Below are 20,965 nucleotides of genomic sequence, written 5' to 3' on the forward strand. Positions count from 1 at the left end.
GGAAGAGGCTTTGGCGCCACTTCCGGATTACGAGTCTCCGCCCCCTTTGTTCCCGGAAGTGGAGAGGATCGGCGTTGCCATGGCGGCGACCCTGGGTAAGCGGGCCCCGCCCCTCCCCTCGCTTCCAGACTGCTATCCCAAGTTCATTTCTTACTCCCCCTCCACCACCTAACCCCCCGACCCTTGCTACAACCCCGAACTTGGGCTCCAGGATCCATCTCCCCGGCTTCCCGGGGCCTGTCCTACCCGCCAATCACACCCGGGGCGTCGGAGAGCAAAGAAGGGATGTGGGAGCGGCGGGGTGGGAATGGGAGGCCGGAGGAGGGCTAAGGCCGTGCGGTGGGGCGGCGGGGGATGTCACTCGTCTCTCCATCCAGGGCAGGTGCTGGCTCTGGTGCTAGTGGCCGCTCTGTGGGGTGGCACACAGCCATTGCTGAAGCGGGCCTCCTCTCGCCTGCAGCAGGTTCATGAGCGGACCTGGGCCCGGCAGTTGCTGCAGGAAATGAAAACCTTGTTCTTGAATCCCGAGGTGCGTCTGTGAATGAGTCCTCTCTAGAGGGTAGCAGCTAAGAATTTGGTCTCTGGAGTCAAACAGATCAGGGTCAAAATCTGCGCTCCACCGCTTACTCGCCAGAAGCTCTTGGATGAGTCTTGTTTGCCTTGAGTCTCAGTTTCGTCATCTGTAAAATGGGGATAATAAGGGTAACCCTCTTACGGGGCAGATGTGAGGGTTAAGTGAGGTGAGGCACTAAAGCAGTTAGCAGTGGGCCTTATACCTATTATAATTAGGTCTCAAGTCTCTGATGCCCTGAGCCGCTAGTAATATTTTATTATGGTGATCCTTCCAACAGACTTTTCCAGAGAGAGGGCTTAGGGCTTAAATTGGCCCTGGGGAGGGGGGCATAAGGGAGAATCTAGAGTACTACTTCTGAGCTCAGTGCTGCCAGTCTCGGCTGGTGGGAAAGTCATAGACACAACTGCCTCTCAAGGGTAAGGGCTTTGAGTGAGGTACAGACAAAGTGCTTTGTGAGTTCAGAGGAGGGAGGCTGGAGCTAGGCGACTGAGGGAAGGTTTCTTGGAGAGAGGAACACTGGCGCTCAGGGACTTGCAGGATGGGGAGGACAGAAACCAGCGGGGCTGAGGGGGAGGGCATTCAGGGCAAAGGCATGGGGTTCAGTCAGTGATGTTCCCTCTGCCCTGGAAGGGTCCTTTTCAGATGGCTTGGGCCCTAGCCCTTACAGCTACCCCTCCCTCCAAGGAAAGGCTTATCTCGAAGCTCAAAGAAGGCAGCCCTGCTCAGTTAAGCAATCACACTAACCAGTTTTCTTCTGTTTCCAGTACCTGATGCCCTTTTCTCTCAACCAGTGTGGCTCCCTTCTCTATTACCTCACCTTGGCATCAGCAGGTGGGTCTCTGGCTTAGAACCGCTATACTTAGGATGGAGGGAATGTCTCAAACACCTTGTTGCCATGAGTGAGGGATTGGTTCCATATCTGACCCTCTTCTCTAGGCAGTAGAGTATGGTGGTTTGGTTATGAGTATGCTGCCAGGCACAGGGTTGGTTTGAAGCCTGGCAATCTTGTGCAGCAGCAGAGAAAGAAAGTTCCTTTGGCTGTGTGAAGGGTTTGTGTGTGTGTGTGTGTACCATGCGGTTTATGGGATCTTAGTTCCCTGACCAGGGATCAGACCCAGGCCCGCTGCAGTGGAAGCACAGAGTCCTAACCACCGACTGACAGCAAATTCCTCAAGGGCTGCCTTTGACACTCTTGCTTCCGCTGCTAACTGCCTGCCTGACCTTGGGCAAGTCTCTTATTTGAACCTTGATTTTTTATGGTTGACTTCGTAGCACTGAGAGAATTGAGTTCAGTATTGAGAAGCATCCGGAGCAGTGCCTGGTGCACGATGGACTGAAGGAGCTCGATAAGGATAAATTTCTTTCCCTCGATTGTTGTGTGCCCTCTCCTGCATCAGATACTGTTCTAGTTTTACACATTTTAAAAAATTCTCAGCCCAACCTTATAAAATGGACATGATTGTCTCCACCAAGGCAATGAAGTTACAAAACTTTGGGCAACTTATTTCATCTCTTAAGTCCCACAGCATGTCAGTGCAGAAGGATGCGAAGCCATCTGTTGCTGAAGTTTATGCTCTTGAACTTTGCTAAGAGAAGTTTTTGCTATAATTTTGCTATAGCTCACCTGGAGTCTCACATGGGCACCCCCCCCCCCCCAGGGATTTGAGGGGAGTTTGGACCCCAAATAACCCTGGGAAACCCCTCAGAAGTCGTGGGAGGGGCTAGACCCACCTCCTCCAGATCTGCCATGTCAGCTTCAACTAGCATCACTCCACTTTCATCTGTTTTACATTTTGGGCTTCTCATAAGACTTCATTTAAAAGAAAGTTTGAAAGCCTCTGGCACTCCCTGCTGCCCAGAACACTGAGTGCTCTGGAAAAATGCCTGCAGCTAGCCTTTTACCAAGTTTTGAGCAAACTGGAATTTCGGGATCCTCTTATCTCACCACTTACCCTGCCTGTATCCATTCTAATAATCAGAACAGTGGTCAATATTTATTCAGGGAAGGATATACACATGTTATCATATTTCATCTTACAACAACCCTTTTGTAAGACGACGCTGTTATTTTGCTGTCACTGTTTTTCAGGTAGGGACCAGGCTCAGAGTGTTTGACTGATCTAGCCAAGATCACGTAGGGAAACCTGGGTCTGCCTCACTCCAGTGTCCTATTTTTTCCTCACACTATGCTGCTTCCCTCTCCCATCTACTGTTGCCAACCAGTCTTTAGCAACCACTACATTCTGTGTTGTGTAAGGTTAAGGAAAGGTCTCTGAGTAGGCGGCAGTTGTGTCCGTTTCTTGGATGGCCAATAGCAGCCATGGCCACGCCTCGCAGGGGATGAGCAGCTTCGCAGTTCTCTCCTCTGCCTGGAACAGGTGAGGCCTGGGAAAGAATGTGCTGAGGAGCCAACGTGCACAGCCTGCCTGGCAGTTATGAGTCTTGCAAACAAGTAACTCAGTTTCTGATTTATCCATTAGTTTTTTTGGTTTTATTTATTTATTTATTTTTTGGTATGTGTTTTAAGAAGGTGAAGGTGAAGTCGCTCAGTCGTGTCCGACTCTTTGCGACTCCGTGGACGGTAACCTACTAGGCTTCTCCGTCCATGGGATTCTCCAGGCAAGAATACTGGAGTGGAAAAAAAAAAAAAAGAATACTGGAGTGGATTGCCATTTCCTTCTCCAGGGGATCTTCCCAACCCAGGGATCGAACCCAGGTCTCCCGCATTAGAGGCACTTTTAAGAACACAACATAAAATCTGTCTTCTTAAATAGCTCCAAATGTACAAAATTTAAGTGTAATACATTTTAAGTTAAGAGTATTGTTAACTCCACTAAGTCTTTTTGAAGTTTCATTTATTGAAGTCAGAGCTTCAAAACTAAGCAACAGATCCTGGACTGTGGTGACCTCTACTTAAGAACCAGCCCTGTGGGGCGTGTCCTGTACCCGTTCCTATCTCTGACGTTTTTAGTCTTACATAATTCCATGAGGCCCAAGCCCGAACTGAAACAGAAACGAATGTGCTTCGCCTGCTGTTTTGCTTTGTCCTTATCCATTTAGTTCTACTACCTTTGGAGTCAGGCAGACCTCGGTTTAAATCCTGTTTGCCTCCATTTACGTGGTGTCTTTGAGCCTTTGTTTCCATTATGATGCTAATGCGCTTCCTGCATTGTTGTTATGAAGATTGACTCGATGTGTACACAAAGCACCCGTGTGCTTGGTAAGTGGCGCTGTGTTTGGCGTTACTGCACTCTTGCTACTGTAGCCTTTGGGTTTGGGGTACCTGTCTGTCCAGATGTCCTTGAGCTCACAGTAGTTCTGTTTGAGTACGACCTCATCCTTACCAGCAAACCAAGATGGTCCCAGACCTTGTAGTTTAGGTTTTCTTGCTGGAATCCTGAGGGAGCACTGAATTTGAAGTCAGGAGACCTGGGTTTGAATCCTGAGCTTGGCTGTGACTTTGTCTGAAAACTGGGGTCATGAGACACCTTTTTTAAAACGGTCTTGATGATGTAATGAAAGTGTTTTGTGCCTAGAAAGACTTTTTTTTTGTTTGCATCTCAGAGATTCTTTTCATTCTGATCACCCAGATCTGACCCTAGCTGTGCCCATCAGTAACTCTCTGGGCATCATCTTTACACTGATTGTTGGGAAGGTCCTTGGAGAAGATATTGGTGGAAAACGTAAGTCAGGACACTGCAAGTTCGGGAAGCCACTACTTGGACTTTGACACCCCTGGGTTAGTTTTTTTCCAGAGCCGTCTCCTGTGATCAGGTGAGGAGAGGCTCTTCCCACATCCTGCCCTTTCCTCTGTAGCTCTCCTGCCTCCTTGTTGCCATCAGAGTTGCCTTCCCCTGGGTAGTTCCCATCTGAGCCCTTCCCTCAGCCCTGTGTCAGCTACTACTGGCATGGCTAGCCTCAGAGCTCCTCAGTTTCTACCCATTATCCCAGGAGCATTTGCTGGCATGGTGCTCACCGTGGCAGGAATTACACTCTGCATCACAAGCTCAGTGACCAAGAGCCAGGGGCAACCGTCTGCACTTTGAGTGAACCAAGGCCACCTCCAGCTCTGCTATCTCCAGGAAACCCTTGGGCCATGAGGTGGAGGCAGTGAGCCTGGGAATTAGGCCTCCCACCCCAGCCCCAGCCCCAGCCTCAGCTTCCTCACCTCCTGGGATAATAACTACCTCATGGATCATAATAAGAGAACAAGAGTGAAAGGGTTTTGTAACTTTCACGTGCTGTTCAACCACTCAGATTTAGCACAAGAGACTTCACCCTCACCCTCAGCAGCCCTCGTGCCCCAGCAGCACTCTCTCTGCTGTCTCGTCAGGTCCCCAGAGCTGTCACTGTTACTATGGCCTGACCTGGACTATCCCAGCAGCTGGGCGGTGGACTGCAGAACCCCAGCTGCAAGGAGAAGGCCAGCTACAGCCTCTGGGCCAGAAATGCAGGCAGGAGGCCTCCAGGGCTCAGCCTTCGCTGGCTGAGGGGGGAACTGAGGGGAAAGTGCGTAAGAATAGCAGATGACCTGTGGGAGAGGAGCTGGCTGTTAGCCTCCCTGTCCCTCCCATGAGGTGGGTGTAAATCCTCAACTGCCTGCCTCCCTCAAACGCCTGTGGGCCCCGGCACTGCCCAACTCCAGTGTGTGGAGCAATGCTGGGTGAGCAGTTGTTGTTGAGTCACTAAATCAGTTGTCTGTAATAAATCTGTAGTAAACAGATGGAGGTTAGTAAGTATTCTTTTATTGTGACAGACCCGCTCCCGTGTTTGTGGTCTGTCCCCAAACCCAGCTGGCTACTCCTTTCTCTGGCCAGAGACTCTCATAAGGAAACGGCCTCTGTAGCTGGGGCTTCTCTGCTCTGAAAGGAAAGGAAGACAGGGGTGTAGGTTTACGAGCAGAAGAGCCGGACTGAAGGGGTTGCATCATACCCTGTGAGTGCAGAGGAGACGCTGGTTCCTTGAGAACAGGCTGCTGGAGGCTGAGGATAAAAGGTGACTGCAGAATAAAGCTCCCCAGTTCCTGGCTGGAGCTGCCGGATCTCAAGATGGTGGAGCAGGCATCAGGCTGAGATAGCTGCCCCAGCCTCAGGCTGTTTTTCCAGGAACAGGGCCTCTTCCACTATCTGTGCTGTCGGCTGGAGGAGGAAGGCCACACAGAACGGAGCCGTTGAGCACCCCAGTCCAGCCTCCAGCCTTTAGCCTGGGGTTTCCCAACCCCAGGAAAGGAAGAGACCAGAAATCTGGATCCACCATTTCATTTAACATAGGAACTTGGGCTCTGAGAAGGTTAGATTTGTTCACAGACACAAGGGAGAATTGTTTCTGGGACCCAGGGCTGCTGGTTTCCAGCTCAGAACTCCTGTCCCAACATGTGGCTTCCAGGGACTTCTCTGGCTTCCAATGCAGTGGGTGTGGGTTTGATCCCTGGTTGGGGAATTAAGATCCCACATGCTGCAGGGTATAGCAAAAAAAACAAACCATACAAGCAAAACAAGCCAACACACGGCTTCCAGCCCCAGCCCACCTGATCCCAGGGCTCTTCTGTCTGGGTGTCTTCATCATCTGCTACTTCCTGGGCCCCTGCCGTCTCCTTCCTTGGGTGGGGAGCCCCATACACTCCCTTGGTTCCTGATGTGGAAGGCAAGAGACCAACGCTGAGGCTGAGGAGCCCTCAACATTCTTTCCCTAGACTTTATCAGCCCCCTCCCTGGCCCTGAGCCTCGCTCATGACCTGCGAGGATGGAGGTTAGTTCGGAGGCAGGCCTTTGGCCCCCATCCCCAACCCTTCCAAATCCCACCCCTGAAATTCATGGCTTCGAGTTTTCATGTGCTTCTTTTCGTAAACCAGGCCCCCATGAAAAGGCAAAGGACTGGCTATGCACATGAGGGGGTAGGAGACAGTTGTGCTGAAGTCAAGACCAGCTCTGGACCATGGAACTCCCTCCCCCTCCTGTGTCATCCCCAGCAGGCACCACCCCATGTCGCTGCCACCCCATGTCGCTGCCACCCCATGTCGCTGCCACCCCATGTCGCTGTCAGGGGCTGGCTGAGAAGGCCTTGAATTCTGGGGTCCCCTTGCCTGGTGGAAATGAGAGCGTGGGGCGCATGCCTCTTGGGTCAGTAGCTCGCTGGGGTCTGGCACAGAAAGCGGATGGCGCCATTTGTCTGGCTCCGTCTGGAGAGGACTGGCTTGCCTGTGCCCTGTGGCCCTGCAGGGGGAACGCTGAGCGTCGGCCGTGGTTGCAGGCTGTCCTTGCCTTCTCCACTCCCAGTTCAGGTGCGGATGCCTCCGATGCCTTTGGCAGCTGGGAGAGGAGAAGCCATCTACCTTCACAGCCTGCGTCTTCCCTCCCTGCTCCCTCTTCCATCAGGCTGCTTTATCCAGGGACATAGTAGATGATGCCTGGTGTTCTAAATGCCCAGTGAAATCAGGTTGTGTCCTCCTACCCTCAACTCACTGGCTCATCTCTTGGGAGGGCTCAGGCCTGGGATAAGACGGGAAGCTGACAAGCATTTTGGACCCTGCTATGCCAGATATACTGATTTTCCCAGCATCCAATCTGGCATCAGGTCCAGCAACTCAGAGTCCTGAAGATCTTCACAGAGCTCAGATAAGCTGGCTTTCAGACCTGGTCCTGGTCTGGCTGCTGTCAGTATCTGTGTTACCCTGAACAAATCACACCACTCCTCTGAACTTCAGCCTCTCCTCTAGAAAATGGGGATAACAATCTTTATTTCACAAAATTATTGAGAGTATACAGTACAATAAGGTCAGAGCCTCAGTGGGAAGCTAGTCACTTCCTTCTTTCCCGCCCCCCAACAACACCCTGGGTCACCTACCACCTGCTTGTGGGACCTGGACTTTGGACCTGGGGGATGCCTGCAATGAAAAAAGAGAAGGCTTATAGGGGGCAGAGCAGGACATGGAATCAGGGTGGCTTCCTTTGCTCTAACCTGCCTCCTCTCCCCCTCATATATACATACCAGCAGCCCCTGGGCAGCGAGGGACTGGGCACCAGCAGCTCCAGATAGGGGAGGGCCTTGAACTCATCCTCTCCAACGGCCACATAGTAATGGCCGCTCACCAGAGCCTCCCTTGCTGACAGTGGGAGCCCATCCAGGGTGTAGAGCCTGGGAGAGAGGTGAGTACAATAAGGGCCAGTGAACAAGGTGGATTGATATTCAGCAGACTGTGAGAGGGTGGGTACAGCTCTTCCAAGGTGCCTGGCAGCTGCTGGTCCTCTGGGTACCAGGGCCAGTCCCCCAGGCTCCACCCTGGCTCCAAGGGCTGGGTCGGAAGGGCCTCTCCCTCTGGCACAGAAAGAAGTCCCCTTTGGGGAAACATGCTTTCCTTTGGCCTTTTCATCTTTCAGGAAGGCCAGAACCAGTAGGGCGGCTCCCTTTGGGGACATTCGGGTTTCCGCAGTCCCCAGACTCACTTGCGCACAACCCCGGTCTGTAATTTCACCTTCTCTGTCAGGAGCTTCAACACTGCTTCCCAGTCCTTGCTGGCGGCCTGGGACAGCTTCAGGCTGAACGGAGGACTTAACAGGTCCCCATTCCTGAACACACTGGGACAAAGAGCAGCCTGGTAAGGGGAACGGTCCTCAGAACTCCTTACACGTGAGAGGAGGATGGCACTGGGGCCAGAAGACAGTCAGACCCGGTGCATGGGTCCCCCTTCACCCAGTAAGCATGTTGGACTTTTCCCATCCCTACCAGTCACCAGGAGCTCCTGGAACAAATCCACCTACTTTTCCTTGGCCTCACTGAGACAAAAATCTATGCCCCCGCCTCCCCAACACAGGCACTCACTGGATGTAGCAGGGGGAACCTGCAGGTAGCTGCCGTCCAAGGGCCCCATCACACAGCTCCTGAGTCATGGGAAGACCCTGAAACCCATCAGGTCCCCAGGTCAGGAACGCACTGAGGCCTTTGGTCAAGGGTAGGTCAGTCTAAGGTGGGTAGGGTGAGGGAAAGGAACCAGACTGGGGCGGAAGAGGGGGTAAGGAGGGTGGGACCGGTCACACCTTTTACCACAGGGTACCTCCCTAAGTCACATTCTTAACCCCTTCCCATCCCTCTGTTTTATAACGTACTCTTTCCTCTGAGGACCACAGCCTGGAGATAAAAGGTTGCAAAAGGCGCAGGGAACAGCATTTTGAAATCCTGCACCCTGGGAAGGCTAGCAGCTGGCTCCAGAGCAGGTGTGGAGAGCCGCATATCCAGCTGCTTCTGGGGCCCCTGACCTCCCAGACCAAAGTGGGAGCCGTCCCAGAGGAGGGGGAGAACAGAGGGCTGGGGGCTGGCCTGCCCCAGGACTCACTGCCAGTCTGCTGCTCTTCCCACCTGGATCCTTCCCTCCAGGGGGTAAATAGCTGAAAGGACAGAGAGGTCACAGGTCATCTTGGGGAGCCGGGAGAACTCAGCAGCCCAGCAGCTGCCAGAGGGCGGGGCTGGGGCCCAGCTCACCAGGTCTCCCTTCCCAGTGAAACAGTCTCAAGTCATCTCAGTCCAGAAACAGATGCTGATACTTGAACCTGCCTTAGGCCCTGCATGTATCAGGCTGCACATCCAGTCCAGGGCACAAACCACATAATTAAAGGTCTAAATCCTCCTGTATCTCAGAGAGATGTTCTCCTTCATGGGGTATGTGGTTTCATCTCATTTTGTATGAGACGGAACAAGGACTCCCTAAGTAACATGGGAGTGACCAAGCCCAGATTCTAAGTCTGTCTAGCTCCCAACTCCTGGCTCCTTAGGTTACAGCGAGCAACCTCTCAGCTGAGAGTGGAGGAAGACCTGGAAGCCAGATCTGAGTTGGAAGCTCAGACACTGAAATTAGTCTCCCATCTTGGAAAGCACAGCCACACCCTGTAAAGGGTGATCCCAGCCTACTGGAGAGCACGGGATGCCTATGGATGGATTTAGAGTATTTGGTGGTGGTGGTGATGGGGGTGATAAGGATTCCATCAGGCAGAGCCTTTGGAAAAGGGGGCTCAGGTAGCATGAGAATGTTGTTCTTCCCATGGTTTGGTCCTGGCTGGATAGGCATGATCATCAGCGTCAGACTCTTGACTTGAACAGTGGCGCCGCTCGTGTTGTCTACTCCTAGGCAGCTTAGGACTATCCTGATTTACCCTTCCAAAGACTGGGGATAAGACCACCCGCCTTACAGGACTGTTAATGTCCCATGAGTGAGCTGCTTGGTCAGTACTGACTGTTGCTGTTGCTATTACCTCCCTCCCCAGGCTTTTTGACCACCCCCAGCCCACTCACGGGAGCTTGTGGAAATGTTCGAAACCAGCAGCCACATACAGCCCTCCGTTCTGCAGGTCTGCCAGGTCGGTGACAGGGTGGCCATGACAAGGGGTGTAGAGAGCACGCACAGCCACTGGGGCCCGCACAGCCGATGTCACCTCACAGAGGAAGGTCTCCAGGGTGGGGAAGCGGCGTTGAGTCACCACCAGCTGGCGGCCTGGGGAGAAGGGGTCCCCATTCCGGTACACCACTACCTTCTTGGCTGCTGGACTGCCACCGGCCATTGTGTGTCCGTGGCTAGAGACGCAGAGCTGTTGCCGGGCAACTAAGACAGGGTTGGGAGCAATGCCAATCAGAGGTGGAGTCCTGCCTTTTTACCCAGGAAGGCAGGGAGAGCCTCCATAGGAGCACCTGTCTGCATTCAGGGTCTCATCCGGTCTGCTCTTGGTGGGGCCTCACAGGAGTAGGGTGGGTCTGGTCATTAGGTATGAAGGAAGAGCCAGGGCTCAGTGAGAGGGGCAGTGGCAGAGATCACACTGAAGCACAGATGTTCAATACTGGGTCGGGGCAGGGATTCTCAGAGCCTCCCCGCCACTGTAGCCCAACAGCATTGGGGGGCTGTTCCCCAAGGATGCTAGTCTGCTCCTGGGCTGTGGCTCTCGGCCAGCTCTGGAGAGGATGCCCCATATCAGCAGAAAGTGAACAGGAGGTCCCAGAAGCTTATCCTGACCAGGGGCAGAAGACAAATACAACCAGGCTCAGAATCTAATGAAAACCTTTATTCTCCATCTTTATTTATTCTCAACCTTTACTCTCCAACTTGACTTGCCCCAGGTTGCTCCCTATCCCTAAATGTGGGTTGAACCACAGGCAGAGGATGAAAGTAGCCTCCTACCTTCTCCCTCTACTGGTGCCAGCTCTGTGCTCCAGCTTCTCTTGGCTTCACTAGCCACCAATACCCAGGGGCAGGAGGTACAACTGGAACCAGGGAGCTAGGATGAGGTCCTGTCTCCCTCACTGCCCTTTCATAGCATCGCCCTTTGGAACCCGGTCCTCTCTGGTTCCCCAGGGTCTAGCCTGCTGGTCCTGTTTCCCACTGTCTGCCCCTCCAGTGATCCTCTCCTGTGTGGTCTGACTCTGTGGACAGTTTCTCAGGGGGCCTTGACCTACATGGTACAGTCCTCTGGTTTTGCCATCCTTCATCACTAGATTCACTGGAGGTTCTATCTATGGAGCTTTTATCACTGGGGGTCTGGCCCTTGGGTGGTTTATTCTTCCAGAGATCCAGGCCACCATGCTCTGCCAAAGACCCATCCCAGGTGACATGGTCCTCTGAGATGCCCAACTCTCGTGGCACAGCTCCTTGCCAATCAGGCTCTTTCTGGCATGGCCCCCTGGGAGAGCTGTCTTCAATGTTTGGGTCCTCATGGAGTGTGGGCAGCTGTGTCCTGGCCTTTCCAGGACAGGAGCCCTTAGATTTGAGCTCTTTGTGGCTTTCATCCTCTAGAAGTGTTGTCAGCTGCAGGCAGGTCTCTCCAGAGATCTCTTCTCCACAGTCCTGCTCTTTGGTGAGCCTCTTCCCTGTGGCCTGGTATTCCGATGGTGTGGGCAGCTGTGGCCCAGGCCATCTGTAGGATGGGTCCCTGTACTTGGCCCCAGCAGTTGTTTTATCTGGAGTGGCCAGTCTTTCTGGGAATTTGTGGGGTTGTGATCTGAGCCTCCAGTAGGAGGCATCCACATGGCCTGGCTCTCCAAGGGTCCTGCCTCTGTAGGGCTGGTCTTCCAGCGGTGGGCCTGGTTGTGATCCAGCTTTTTCACAGCTCTGTCCCCCATGATCTTGGCACAAGCTGGGCTCATGTCTATTCTGGTTCCCTTCTGGGGATCTCAGTGTTTGTTTGAGAACTAGGTACTGTTAGAGAAAAGAAGAGACACTGTACCAGGCAGGTCTGCTTGGGCCTGGCAGGAGGCTTTTCCCTCACCACCACCCTTGGCTCTAAATGTGCAAAAAAGGCTCCAAATTAGTGCCTACCTCCTTACGGCTATTGATGGCCTGCTGTAGCCACAGCAGCTCCATGGCCAAGTGGCTGCGGTGGTTCTGGAGCTCCTGGAGCTCAGTCTGGCTGTGGGACAGTCCTGGACCTGCAGCTTCTGTGAAGGAGGATGAAGGGAGAAAGCCTTGAGGGGACAGGCACTGGGCACTGGCCTAGTCCTTAGACCCTGGCACCTTCCCCCTACGCACCCGTAAGTCGCCCCCAACCAGGAGGGAAGAAAGGGATGCAGCTTATCTAGCACAAGCCTTTCACTTTTCAGACGGGAATGCTTAGGCCCAGAGGGCAGAGGCTTGCCCTGATCTAGGTAGAGGTGTACCTGGGTTTTTCATCCTTGACACGTCTCTGGTCTCTTGGCTTGGTTTCCTGGTCCTCCTGCTCTGCTCATCCTGAAGCCAGGCACTGGCATCTCTGCAGGGAAGACTGCTGGCGTTTGTGAAGCTCTCTCCTGACTTCTTCAGTAGCGTATCCTCCTGGATGGTCTCTTTCTCAGTCTCTTTATGTGCGGAGTGACTCCATAGCTCCTGCTCTGGATTTGGTGCCCTCTCTCTAGCGGCTTTCCAGGTCTGACAGGATTTTGCCTTCTGAGAAATCAAAGGTGTGAGAGCCCGGAGGCTAAACCCTCCAAGGATCTGGACACTCTGATTTAGCATACCAATTGATGAGGACTAAGAATTGGGGTGTGAGGAGGTGAGTCTGCTCCCTTTTCCACTGAGGAACGCTTGTCGGCAGGTAATGTGGAATGCCCTTGCCCATTTTACCTCTAGGTGTGTAGTACCTTTGGGAGAAATCGGGGCCTGGGAATCCAGCCCTCAGTCCACTGAAGCGTGCCCAGATCACCGTCGATCTCTCGTACAATAGCTTCATATTCACCTCGAAGACTCTGGAACTGGCGTCGAACCAAGAAGCCCCGGATGCAGGCCTGGTGTGGAGAACGAGGGGAGAGAAAACCCTTATCACTGCAACATGGGGATATCTTGGGGAACACTCCTGAAGAGGTCATCGGCGTGACTGCAAGAGGGGACCCGGCCCCGGGGAAAGGACAGGTGACGCTGTGCGTTGGGGCTCTGGGGGTTCGAGGGAGTGTGCTGGGCTGCATCCAGCACAATTCTTCGACTGAAGGCCCTTCCCACCTTTTCCCTGATCGCATAAGAGCTTGTGGTGGCAGTTGGGGGTGGGGGTGGGGGGACGCGGGAGGATCCGTGCTGCTGCTGCTAAGTCCCTTCAGTCGTGTCCGACTCTTAGCAACCCCATGGACTGCAGCCTACCAGGCTCCTCCGTCCATGGGATTTTCCAGGCAAGCGTACTGGAGTGGGGTGCCATTGCCTTCTCCGAGGATCCGTGGGGTCCCCACATTTTTCAGGCCCGTGGGGTGGGTCGGTAGCTTCGGACGTGGGCACGCGGGCAGGTTACTAGACGTGAGAGCCTCATTTGGTCCATAGGTCCCACCCAGTCCGAGAACCCGTAGGGGGAAATCACAGGCAAGCCTCCCGCCCCGCACCTGCAGCGCCGTCACCTTCCGAACCAACCGCTCCCGCTCCATCCGGGCGCAAACTGACCCGCCCGGCGCCTGCGCAGCGCGTCACCGGCCTGCGCCGCGGGCCGACGGGCTCAGGCCCCGCCCCGCCGTCTCCGTGGCCTCCTTTGGGCTCCAGCCAGGACCCGGCGCGAGCCGGTGCTGTCCCCACACACCCCGAGCAGCTCCGGGGAATCTAACCGCCCGAGCGGGACCTCCCAAACCAGAAGTGTGTTGCGCAGGGGCGTCCCTGCGAGAGCTGGGGCCCGGGCGCCCTTGCCGAGTAGAAGGCGCAAGAGAGAAGACATACACCGCTTTCTTTCCTTCTGGTTTAATTCCATTCAGTGCCCCCCTCTCCCATAGCACCTGGGGGGGCCGCGAAACACCCACTCGAGTCCGTAAAAAAGTCACAGTTTGAAGGAAATGAGAATGGACAGTCAAGGCCTGGGTCTTAACACCTACACAGCTGACGGCTCCTCGGGCTCGGCGTTCTCAGCCAGGTGCAGCTTCTGTCTGTGCGGGTCAAGGACTGTGATGCTTTGGACCCCAGGTCTTTCCAGCCCTATTGTCCCAGCCTGCGCAAGCTTAGTTTCCCCAACTGTGCAAAGGGGCGGGGGTCAGGGACTCTGGGGTGGTCTGTGATTTAGGGTTGCAGCCCTTGCTGGCCCCTCTTGCCAGGTGCCTTACCCCCTTCGCTTTTGGTTTGGATCATGCAGGTGTGTGTGCACTACTTCTCTTAGGACTAGATGGGAGATAATCTGATCAGTAAAAATAATTGTTCAGTGCTCAAAGAATAGGGAGACATCAGACAAGCTTTGTCATAGATTGGTGTAAGCTAAAGTGCCTAAAAATATTTTGGTAAGTACGTAGAACATATTTCCTGCAACCACTATTCTTTCACCTAAAATTTGGGGAATTCTTTCTGCACCTCTACCAGGGTAGGGGGAGTTGGGGGCTAATTCTGAAAGGGGTGAGGACGTTGGTTATCTGTAAATATTCCTGCAGGGTGGTGGGGAGGAGGAAGCTGATTTTATATCTGGGAGTGGAGGACACCCACTGTCAAGTTCCCTAGAAAGGATACATAGAATTACTAAGATCTTCCAGCTGTGAACAGAAAGAGAAAGGGGGGTTTCTGTAAGGAGGGCACCAGGCCAAACTCTGGATGTTCTGGGGCTCATCTTCTGCTGGGGGTTGAGAGGCCCAGAGCTTTTGCCTCCATGCACCCCCAGTTTTTCACCTAGGGGCCAGGAATGGTTTTGGAAGCATGCACCCTCCCACCCCCTGGTGCCCTCAGGAACTGAAGCCCCCAGCCCTGACCCACATTGCTAAGCAGCTGGTCCAGGTTGCGGTCAGCCATTGTCTTCTTCTGCTCCTCAGGCAGCCCGTCCATCACCCCGTCCTCCTCTTCCTCCTCCTCTTCCTCCTCTCCACACACATCTAGGCTGAAGTGCAGCCGGGCCAGCTTCTCCTGCATCTCCCGCACGTGCTCCAACTGCTCGAAGGAGCATTCCTTCCCTGGATAGCACCTGTCAGCTCTGGGAGCAAGCTTGGGACCCACGTCCCAGCCTCCCCCTCCAGCCCCACCCCCAGGACTCACCGAAGGCCTGCAGCCGGCCTGAGTGGAAGTCGTTGAGCAGGTTCAGCAGCCCCCCTTCCATTTCATAGACGTCGGTCACCTCGGTCAGGAAAGAGTGCTGCAGGGGCGTGCCTGCAGAGCCGCCTGCACCTCCTGCCAGCACTGGGCGGCATTTCTCCTTGCCTACCCTGGGTGAGTGGGCGTGGCCATGGTCACAGGGTGGGGGAAGCCAGGTACCCCAGGTCTTTTGTGCCATCTGTCTATGCACTAATTCATCTTTCTATCCACCTGTCAACATAAGTGGACGTTTGTTCTTCTGACCCTGTCTGGGGCACTAGGATGCATTAAGGGAAGCAAGTGGATGAAGAGGGGTGAGGATGAGAGGTCAGAAGAAGTCATTTTCTTCCAGTGGTATAGCCAGAACCACGCCTGGAGCAGGGCTCTTGGGTTCCTGTCTGACCCCTCACTCAATCCTCCTGTGATCACTTGGCCTTACTGGTCCTCAGTGAATTTGGGGACAGTTACTTCCTTATTGCCATGAGAGCCATTTTACCACTTCCAAAAACATTTTTCTGCCCCTCTTGTATATAAAAACCATTTTTTGAATCTTCCATTGCCCACAGGAGAACACTGCACGACCTTCCCAGCTTGGCCTCCATGCCTCTCCAACTGCACTTCCTACTATTCCTGTCCCAGCCCTGAGCTTCCGCTACGCTCACTTGGCCGTGTCCAAACATGCCTCTTAGGCAGGCAGTGCCAAAGGCACAGGGAAACATAGTAATCAGAGGAGGAATGTGTGTTTAGTGGACGCACTATAGGGTAGACAGGCAAGGTAGGGTAGGAGGCGAACTCAAATCGTTTACTTGAGTATCCCCTCACCATTTCCTGGCCCATGACACTCCGGGACCACCAGACCACTTTGTGATTCCTGGAACCTTGCAGGCAATATTTTTCTTCCATACTTCTGCCAGGCAGGCCCCTCCGCTTAGAACAGTCTCTGTCTCCAGTGTGCCCAACAGCCTTCTCTGACTCACTTCTGGAAGTTTCTGGAAGTCTGCACACTCCCTGCTCTGAGGTGCATCATCACACTGGGTGATCCCTGTGACCCACCTGGTCTTTTCCCAACACACCTGAAAGTAGGGACTGGGTCTGAATTCTCAGGGGCCAGTGGAGGGAGGGGGAGCCCCAGGGAAGGCATGGATTCCTGCTTAGAAATTATAGGCTAAACCCCACTTTACCTTGCTGCCCACAGGGCTCAGGCCAGAGTTAGGGTCCCTCCCTCCTTGCCCTGCTTCCCGTCTGTACCTACCTCTTGAACTTGGTCCGCTGTTTGGGGGATGGCAGGTGAGGGAGTCCCAGGGCCAAGGAGCCACTGTGGCTTGTGGGCACTGGGACCCTGCGTAGTGTGCCTGGGGGCTGGGCTGGCTGGGTCAGACAGGGCTTGGGACTCCTTTTCTTCTTCTTGTCCTCCATTGGATGCTGGCTAGGCCTCAGGCCCTGGGAGGGAGGCAGCCCCACTGAGGTGGTGTGGGCAAAGCCATCCCTCCAATCCACCTATCCCTGAGAACTGCAAAGGATGGCCCCAGGACCTTCTGACTGTCCCCTCATCACTCCAGTATGGGCAAGGCCAGGTGCCAGCACCTACTGCTGAGATCACAGCTGTGTATTTGAAAGACCTGTGGCCCAATCCAGGTCTCCTCTGCCCTCGAGCCTTAGCTTGAAACCTAGGTCTTGCCTGAAAGGACTGGACCAGACACTATTCTCGGGCTGCAGCTGCTCTCGGGGTTTCCAGGCCCTGTAGCGGAGGGGGTGGAGCCGGCGGAGGAAATGTAGGGGGAGTCAGGGTGGAAGTGAGCTGGCAGGAGCCCAGCTGGGGTTTAGGGGTGTTTTAATTAGACTCCGGTTCTATTCAGCAACTGCCTGGACAAACCCTGACGAACCTCAGCATAGAAGGGGATCAAAACGTGCATGGGATCACCTGGGAAGACCCCATGTAGGACCCCTAGAGGATGGGCATCAATGGTTGAGCTAGCAGGGCTCAGTCCCCGCATTTAGACACTTGGCATCCTTTCTCTTCCACCCCACCTCCCGGTAAACACCAGGAGACTCCCGTTAGTTCCCTGGGACAGCCTTCCAGCTGCTTCACCCTCCCCAGTCGGGAAGTCCCCTCTTGGCTGCAGCTGTAGTCAGAGAGGGCCGGGTGGTACGGCAGGGCAGCCGGCAGGCTGGGCCTCCAACAAAGGCTGCGCTGAAGCTCGCACCACTCGGCCTCCCTCCCGGCCTGCCCCCTCGGCTTCCAGGTCCGCGGAGGTCCCTCGGCCTGAGGTCTGGAGGCCCTTTACAGGGTTTCCCCAAGCTGCTTACTCCCAGGTTCCACCACCAAGCCCGACTCCGCACTCTGGGGTGGCGCCTGGGGCATAAGTATTTAAATCCACACGAATCAGGCAGGCACTGAGGGGGTGTGGTGCTGGGGAAACGAGCGCGTCAAATGTCTGGCCCAGCCCCAGCTTAGTCCAATTAGAGACGCGAGAGAAGAATTACAGCGGGAGCCCCAGCTCCCTAGGAATGCGTGGTGGCGACCTGGGATCTATTTTCCACAATCAGTTTCTAAAGTCGCGTGCCAAAAAGATCTCTCAGCTCGGGAGCCAGGATCCGAAATGGAGCGAGAGATCAGCGTCATTCCGCCTCTGTACCCACCCCCAAGGGGGAAACTAACCTGAAGATTTAGGGTCCGGAGTGATGCTTCCGTGCCGGTTCCCTCCGCCCTCAGCTCTCTCCAACTAGGGAAACGAATGGGTGGAAGCTGAGCTCGCAGTAGGTAATTTGCATTTAAAGAGAAACTGACCTTTTATAGAGTGGAGGGAGTAAGATGGGAGGAGCATCTCCACATTTATTGAGTTGTCTCTTTCACTCGACTTCACGTCTCCATTTGAATTAAGGTGCTGATATTGGTTATGTGAGGACAATCCAAAAAACCCTTTCACTGCCTATCAGTTTAAGAGAGAAGCTACAGTCCCTTGCAAAATGGTGGAAGCTTTGTCAGAAATGGAGGAGAGAAAGGTGGGGAGCTGGGAGATACAGGACTGGAAAAGGTCAGTTTTCATTCCAATCCCAAAGAAAGGCAATGCCAAAGAGTGTTCAAACTACTGCGCAATTGAACTCATCTCACACGCTACCAAAGTAATGCTCAAAATTCTCCAAGCTAGGTTTCAACAGTTCGTGAACCAAGAGCTTTCAGATGTTCAAGCTGGATTTACAAAAAGGCAGAGGAACCAGAGATCAAATTGCCAACAACCACTGGATCCTAGAAAAAGCAAGAGAGTTTCAGAAAAACATCTACTTTTGCTTCATTGACTGCGCCAAAGCCTTTGACTGTGTGGATCACAACAAACTGGAAAATTCTTAAAGAGATGGGAATATCAGACCACCTGACCTGCCTCCTTAGAAACCTGTATTCAGATCAAGACAAGAAGCAACAGTTAGAACCGGACATGGAACAAGACTGGTTCCACTTTGGGAAAGGAGTATGTCAAGACTGCATATTGTCACCCTGCTTATTTAACTTATATGCAGAGTACATCACGCAAAATGCTGGGCTGGATGAAGCACAAGCTGGAATCAAGATTGCTGGGGGAGAAATATCAATAACCTCAGATATGCAGATGACATCACCCTAATGGCAGAAAGCAAAGAGGAACTAAAGAGCCTATTGATGAAGGTGAAAGAGTGAGAGTGAAAAAGTTGGTTTAAGACTCAACATCCAAAAAACGAAGATCATGGCATCTAGTCCCAACACTTCATGGCAAATAGATGGGGAAACAATGGAAATGGAAACAGCGACAGACTTTATTTTCTTGGGCTCCAAAATCACTGCAGATGGTGACTTCAGCCATGAAATTGAAAGACACTTGCTCCTTGGAAGAAAAGCTATGACAAATCTAGAAGGCATATTAAAAAGCAGAGATAGTGCTTTGCCGACAAAGGTCTGTCTAATCAAAGCTATGGTTTTTCCAATAGTCATGTATGGATGTGAGAGTTGAACTATAAAGAAGGCTGAGCACTGAAGAACTGATGCTTTTGAATGTGTTGCAGAAGACTTTTGAGAGTCCCTTGGACTGCAAGGAGATCCAACCAGTCCATTCTAAAGGAGATCAGTCCTGGGTGTTCATTGGAAGGACTGATGCTGAAGCTGAAACTCCAATACTTTGGCCACCTCATGCGAAGAGTTGACTCATTGGAAAAGACCTTGATGCTGGGAGGGATTGGGGGCAGGAGGAGAAGGGGATGACAGAGGATGAGATGGCTGGATGGCATCACTGACTTGAAGGACATGAGTTTGAGTGAACTCCGGGAGTTGGTGATGGACAGGGAGGCCTGGCGTGCTGCAGTTCATGGGGTCGCAGAGTTGGACACAACTGAGCGACTGAACTGAACTGGACTGCAAGGAGAAACCTGTCAATCCTAAAAGAAATCAATCCTGAGCATTCATTGGAAGTACTGAACCTGAAGCTCCCATACTTTGGCCACCTGATCGGAGGAAGTGACTCATTGGAAAAGATTCTGATGTTAGGAAAGATTGAAAGTAGGAGAAGAAGGGGACGACAGAGGATGAGATAGTTGGATGGCATCACCGACTCAATGGACAGGAGTTTGAGCAAGCTCTGGGAGCTGGTGAAGGACAGGGTTGCCTGGCGTGCTGCAGTCCATGGGGTCAAAAAGAGTTGGACACAACTGAGTAACTGAACAACGACAAATATGAAACACAAAAAGCAGCAGCAGAAACTGCAAGAGAAGACAACCATCTTTCAAGTGAGTCCAGGCCCCCTATTATGCATTTTATGTATCCTTTTAACAATCCTGAAGGAAGGTAGTCATTGTCCCGTTATACTAAAAGTCAACAATATTCTTTTGAGGGTAATACCACTCCCTCCAGAGCACCCATTCTGGTAGGCAGTGGGGGTGTGTTCAGCCATTCACGAAATGACAAGACCAAGCCTACCCTCTCCCCACCCCCAGGCCTAGGGGATGCGTGTGGGTAGCATCAGGTCAGAGCAAACCCAGCACTTGACACCGGTCCCCAGGAGGGAAACCTGAGTATCTGATCAAGGCTGAGCCAGCGCTGCGGGTGCTGCCCCAAGAGGCCGGATCAATGGGGCAGCTATTAAAAGACCAGAGGCTCCCAGCTCAGGTCTCTTGAGAAGCATCTAATGCAACAGGAGGCTGCCCTGCAGTCTCAGATAACTGCCCCAGGGCCAGCACACCACCACCGCACCTACCTCCCCCTCCCCCCACCCCACCCCCACTGAGTAGGAGCATCTTTCTCGGGCCTGGGCCTCACTGAGTTCCAGAGGGGTGGGCACCCTTTCCAAAGGCACCTCATTGGGGCTCTTTCCCAGGTGCTTCTAACATCTAGACTGCTCCAGAAGGGAAGACATTAAGACTTCAACAATCACTGTGGACACATAAGCCTGTGGAAGCTGGAGGGAAGGACACTTGTCTCTGCTGTGTGGCAATTATTCATATGTAATCCTTTGGGCAAGACCAGCACAGGTGAACAGGATGCTGTGTGAGGTACCAGTAAGTTGTCTCCCTTACAGGAGTCTCAACTTTACACCTTGCCTCGGGTGGGTGAACAGGAGTCAAGAAACACACCCATTCATAAGCATTAAGTGCAGCTTCTGGTCTTGGAATGGAAAGCATGAAATCAAAGGGACCTGGAGGTTCCTGTGTATTCTCTTGGCTGGGCCAGTGCCAGAGATACAACCCACGGTGGACAGGCCCAGTGGCGATGGCAGCAGCATCCACTCCCTTTAATTTGGGCCCCACTAGTTGGCCTATGCCAAACTCTCTAGTCTCCCCTCTTTGTGCCTTCCTCATAGACTTGACTGATTCGTATTTAAACTTCAGTGGTTCCTTCTCTCTAGACCTAGCCCAGATTCCTTAGCCTGGCACAGGGGCTCATGGTGGTTTGGCTGGTCTCATTTCCT

At 53.3% G+C, this 20,965-nt stretch overlaps 4 protein-coding genes across 8 annotated transcripts; 1 reads left to right on the top strand and 3 right to left on the bottom strand.

The window, feature by feature from the left end:
* The first annotated feature begins 39 nt into the window (after window positions 1-39).
* On the top strand, window positions 40-5,247 carry TMEM234 (transmembrane protein 234). 3 transcript variants are annotated; one of them, XM_052657542.1, is made up of 5 exons: window positions 40-95; window positions 378-529; window positions 1,339-1,405; window positions 4,165-4,257; window positions 4,908-5,247. In XM_052657542.1, the coding sequence occupies exons 1-5, from the start codon at window positions 80-82 to the stop codon at window positions 5,102-5,104; spliced, it is 525 nt and encodes a 174-aa protein (XP_052513502.1). In that variant the 5' UTR covers window positions 40-79; the 3' UTR covers window positions 5,105-5,247. The 3 variants fall into 3 exon arrangements, with proteins under 3 accessions (XP_052513502.1, XP_052513510.1, XP_052513519.1); XM_052657550.1 differs by having other exon boundaries at window positions 4,526-5,040; XM_052657559.1 differs by lacking the exon at window positions 4,908-5,247 and adding an exon at window positions 4,526-4,630 and having other exon boundaries at window positions 4,165-4,348.
* Window positions 5,248-5,637: 390 nt separating this feature from the next.
* DCDC2B (doublecortin domain containing 2B) lies at window positions 5,638-10,122 on the bottom strand. The gene is made up of 9 exons (XM_052636299.1): window positions 9,857-10,122; window positions 8,904-8,955; window positions 8,393-8,469; window positions 8,017-8,148; window positions 7,562-7,708; window positions 7,414-7,457; window positions 6,657-6,800; window positions 6,102-6,205; window positions 5,638-5,712 (listed from the first exon to the last, which is right to left on the bottom strand). The coding sequence occupies exons 1-9, from the start codon at window positions 10,120-10,122 to the stop codon at window positions 5,638-5,640; spliced, it is 1,041 nt and encodes a 346-aa protein (XP_052492259.1).
* Window positions 10,123-10,627: 505 nt separating this feature from the next.
* Window positions 10,628-13,439, bottom strand: IQCC (IQ motif containing C). 2 transcript variants are annotated; one of them, XM_052635486.1, is made up of 5 exons: window positions 13,388-13,439; window positions 12,665-12,808; window positions 12,206-12,467; window positions 11,868-11,986; window positions 10,628-11,747 (listed from the first exon to the last, which is right to left on the bottom strand). In XM_052635486.1, exons 1-5 carry the CDS (start codon window positions 13,427-13,429, stop codon window positions 10,911-10,913), a joined length of 1,404 nt encoding a protein of 467 aa, XP_052491446.1. In that variant the 5' UTR covers window positions 13,430-13,439; the 3' UTR covers window positions 10,628-10,910. The 2 variants fall into 2 exon arrangements, with proteins under 2 accessions (XP_052491446.1, XP_052491445.1); XM_052635485.1 differs by having other exon boundaries at window positions 12,206-12,470.
* Window positions 13,440-13,737: 298 nt separating this feature from the next.
* CCDC28B (coiled-coil domain containing 28B) lies at window positions 13,738-17,744 on the bottom strand. 2 transcript variants are annotated; one of them, XM_052635784.1, is made up of 6 exons: window positions 17,695-17,744; window positions 16,288-16,475; window positions 15,000-15,166; window positions 14,724-14,917; window positions 14,484-14,506; window positions 13,738-13,915 (listed from the first exon to the last, which is right to left on the bottom strand). In XM_052635784.1, exons 2-6 carry the CDS (start codon window positions 16,449-16,451, stop codon window positions 13,861-13,863), a joined length of 603 nt encoding a protein of 200 aa, XP_052491744.1. In that variant the 5' UTR covers window positions 16,452-16,475; window positions 17,695-17,744; the 3' UTR covers window positions 13,738-13,860. The 2 variants fall into 2 exon arrangements, with proteins under 2 accessions (XP_052491744.1, XP_052491745.1); XM_052635785.1 differs by having other exon boundaries at window positions 16,288-16,495; window positions 17,695-17,727.
* Window positions 17,745-20,965: the final 3,221 nt, after the last annotated feature.

This window comes from Budorcas taxicolor, chromosome 2 (assembly GCF_023091745.1).
Source record: "Budorcas taxicolor isolate Tak-1 chromosome 2, Takin1.1, whole genome shotgun sequence".
Classification (NCBI taxonomy): domain Eukaryota; kingdom Metazoa; phylum Chordata; class Mammalia; order Artiodactyla; family Bovidae; genus Budorcas; species Budorcas taxicolor.

What these genes read in the sequence shown, in the direction of transcription:
- CCDC28B (XM_052635784.1), bottom strand. Translation starts at nt 16,451, where the DNA reads ATGGAGGACAAGAAGAAGAAAAGGAGTCCCAAGCCCTGTCTGACCCAG. An exon ending in AGGCCGGCTGCAGGCCTTCG is followed by an intron (nt 14,918 to 14,999) that starts GTGAGTCCTGGG and finishes GGTGCTATCCAG; the next exon opens with GGAAGGAATGCTCCTTCGAG. An exon ending in GAAGATCTTAGTAATTCTAT is followed by an intron (nt 13,916 to 14,483) that starts GTATCCTTTCTA and finishes TGACCCGCACAG; the next exon opens with ACAGAAGCTGCACCTGGCTG.
- DCDC2B (XM_052636299.1), bottom strand. Translation starts at nt 10,122, where the DNA reads ATGGCCGGTGGCAGTCCAGCAGCCAAGAAGGTAGTGGTGTACCGGAAT. An exon ending in TCGCTGCCCAGGGGCTGCTG is followed by an intron (nt 7,458 to 7,561) that starts GTATGTATATAT and finishes TTTTCATTGCAG; the next exon opens with GCATCCCCCAGGTCCAAAGT. An exon ending in CACGCTCTCATTTCCACCAG is followed by an intron (nt 6,206 to 6,656) that starts GCAAGGGGACCC and finishes CTTCCACATCAG; the next exon opens with GAACCAAGGGAGTGTATGGG.
- TMEM234 (XM_052657542.1), top strand. An exon ending in CCTTGTTCTTGAATCCCGAG is followed by an intron (nt 530 to 1,338) that starts GTGCGTCTGTGA and finishes TTCTGTTTCCAG; the next exon opens with TACCTGATGCCCTTTTCTCT. An exon ending in CCTCACCTTGGCATCAGCAG is followed by an intron (nt 1,406 to 4,164) that starts GTGGGTCTCTGG and finishes CTGATCACCCAG; the next exon opens with ATCTGACCCTAGCTGTGCCC.
- IQCC (XM_052635485.1), bottom strand. Translation starts at nt 13,429, where the DNA reads ATGGAGCGGGAGCGGTTGGTTCGGAAGGTGACGGCGCTGCAG. An exon ending in GGAAGGTGACGGCGCTGCAG is followed by an intron (nt 12,809 to 13,387) that starts GTGCGGGGCGGG and finishes TCTCCACACCAG; the next exon opens with GCCTGCATCCGGGGCTTCTT. An exon ending in GTCAAGGATGAAAAACCCAG is followed by an intron (nt 11,987 to 12,205) that starts GTACACCTCTAC and finishes CCTCCTTCACAG; the next exon opens with AAGCTGCAGGTCCAGGACTG.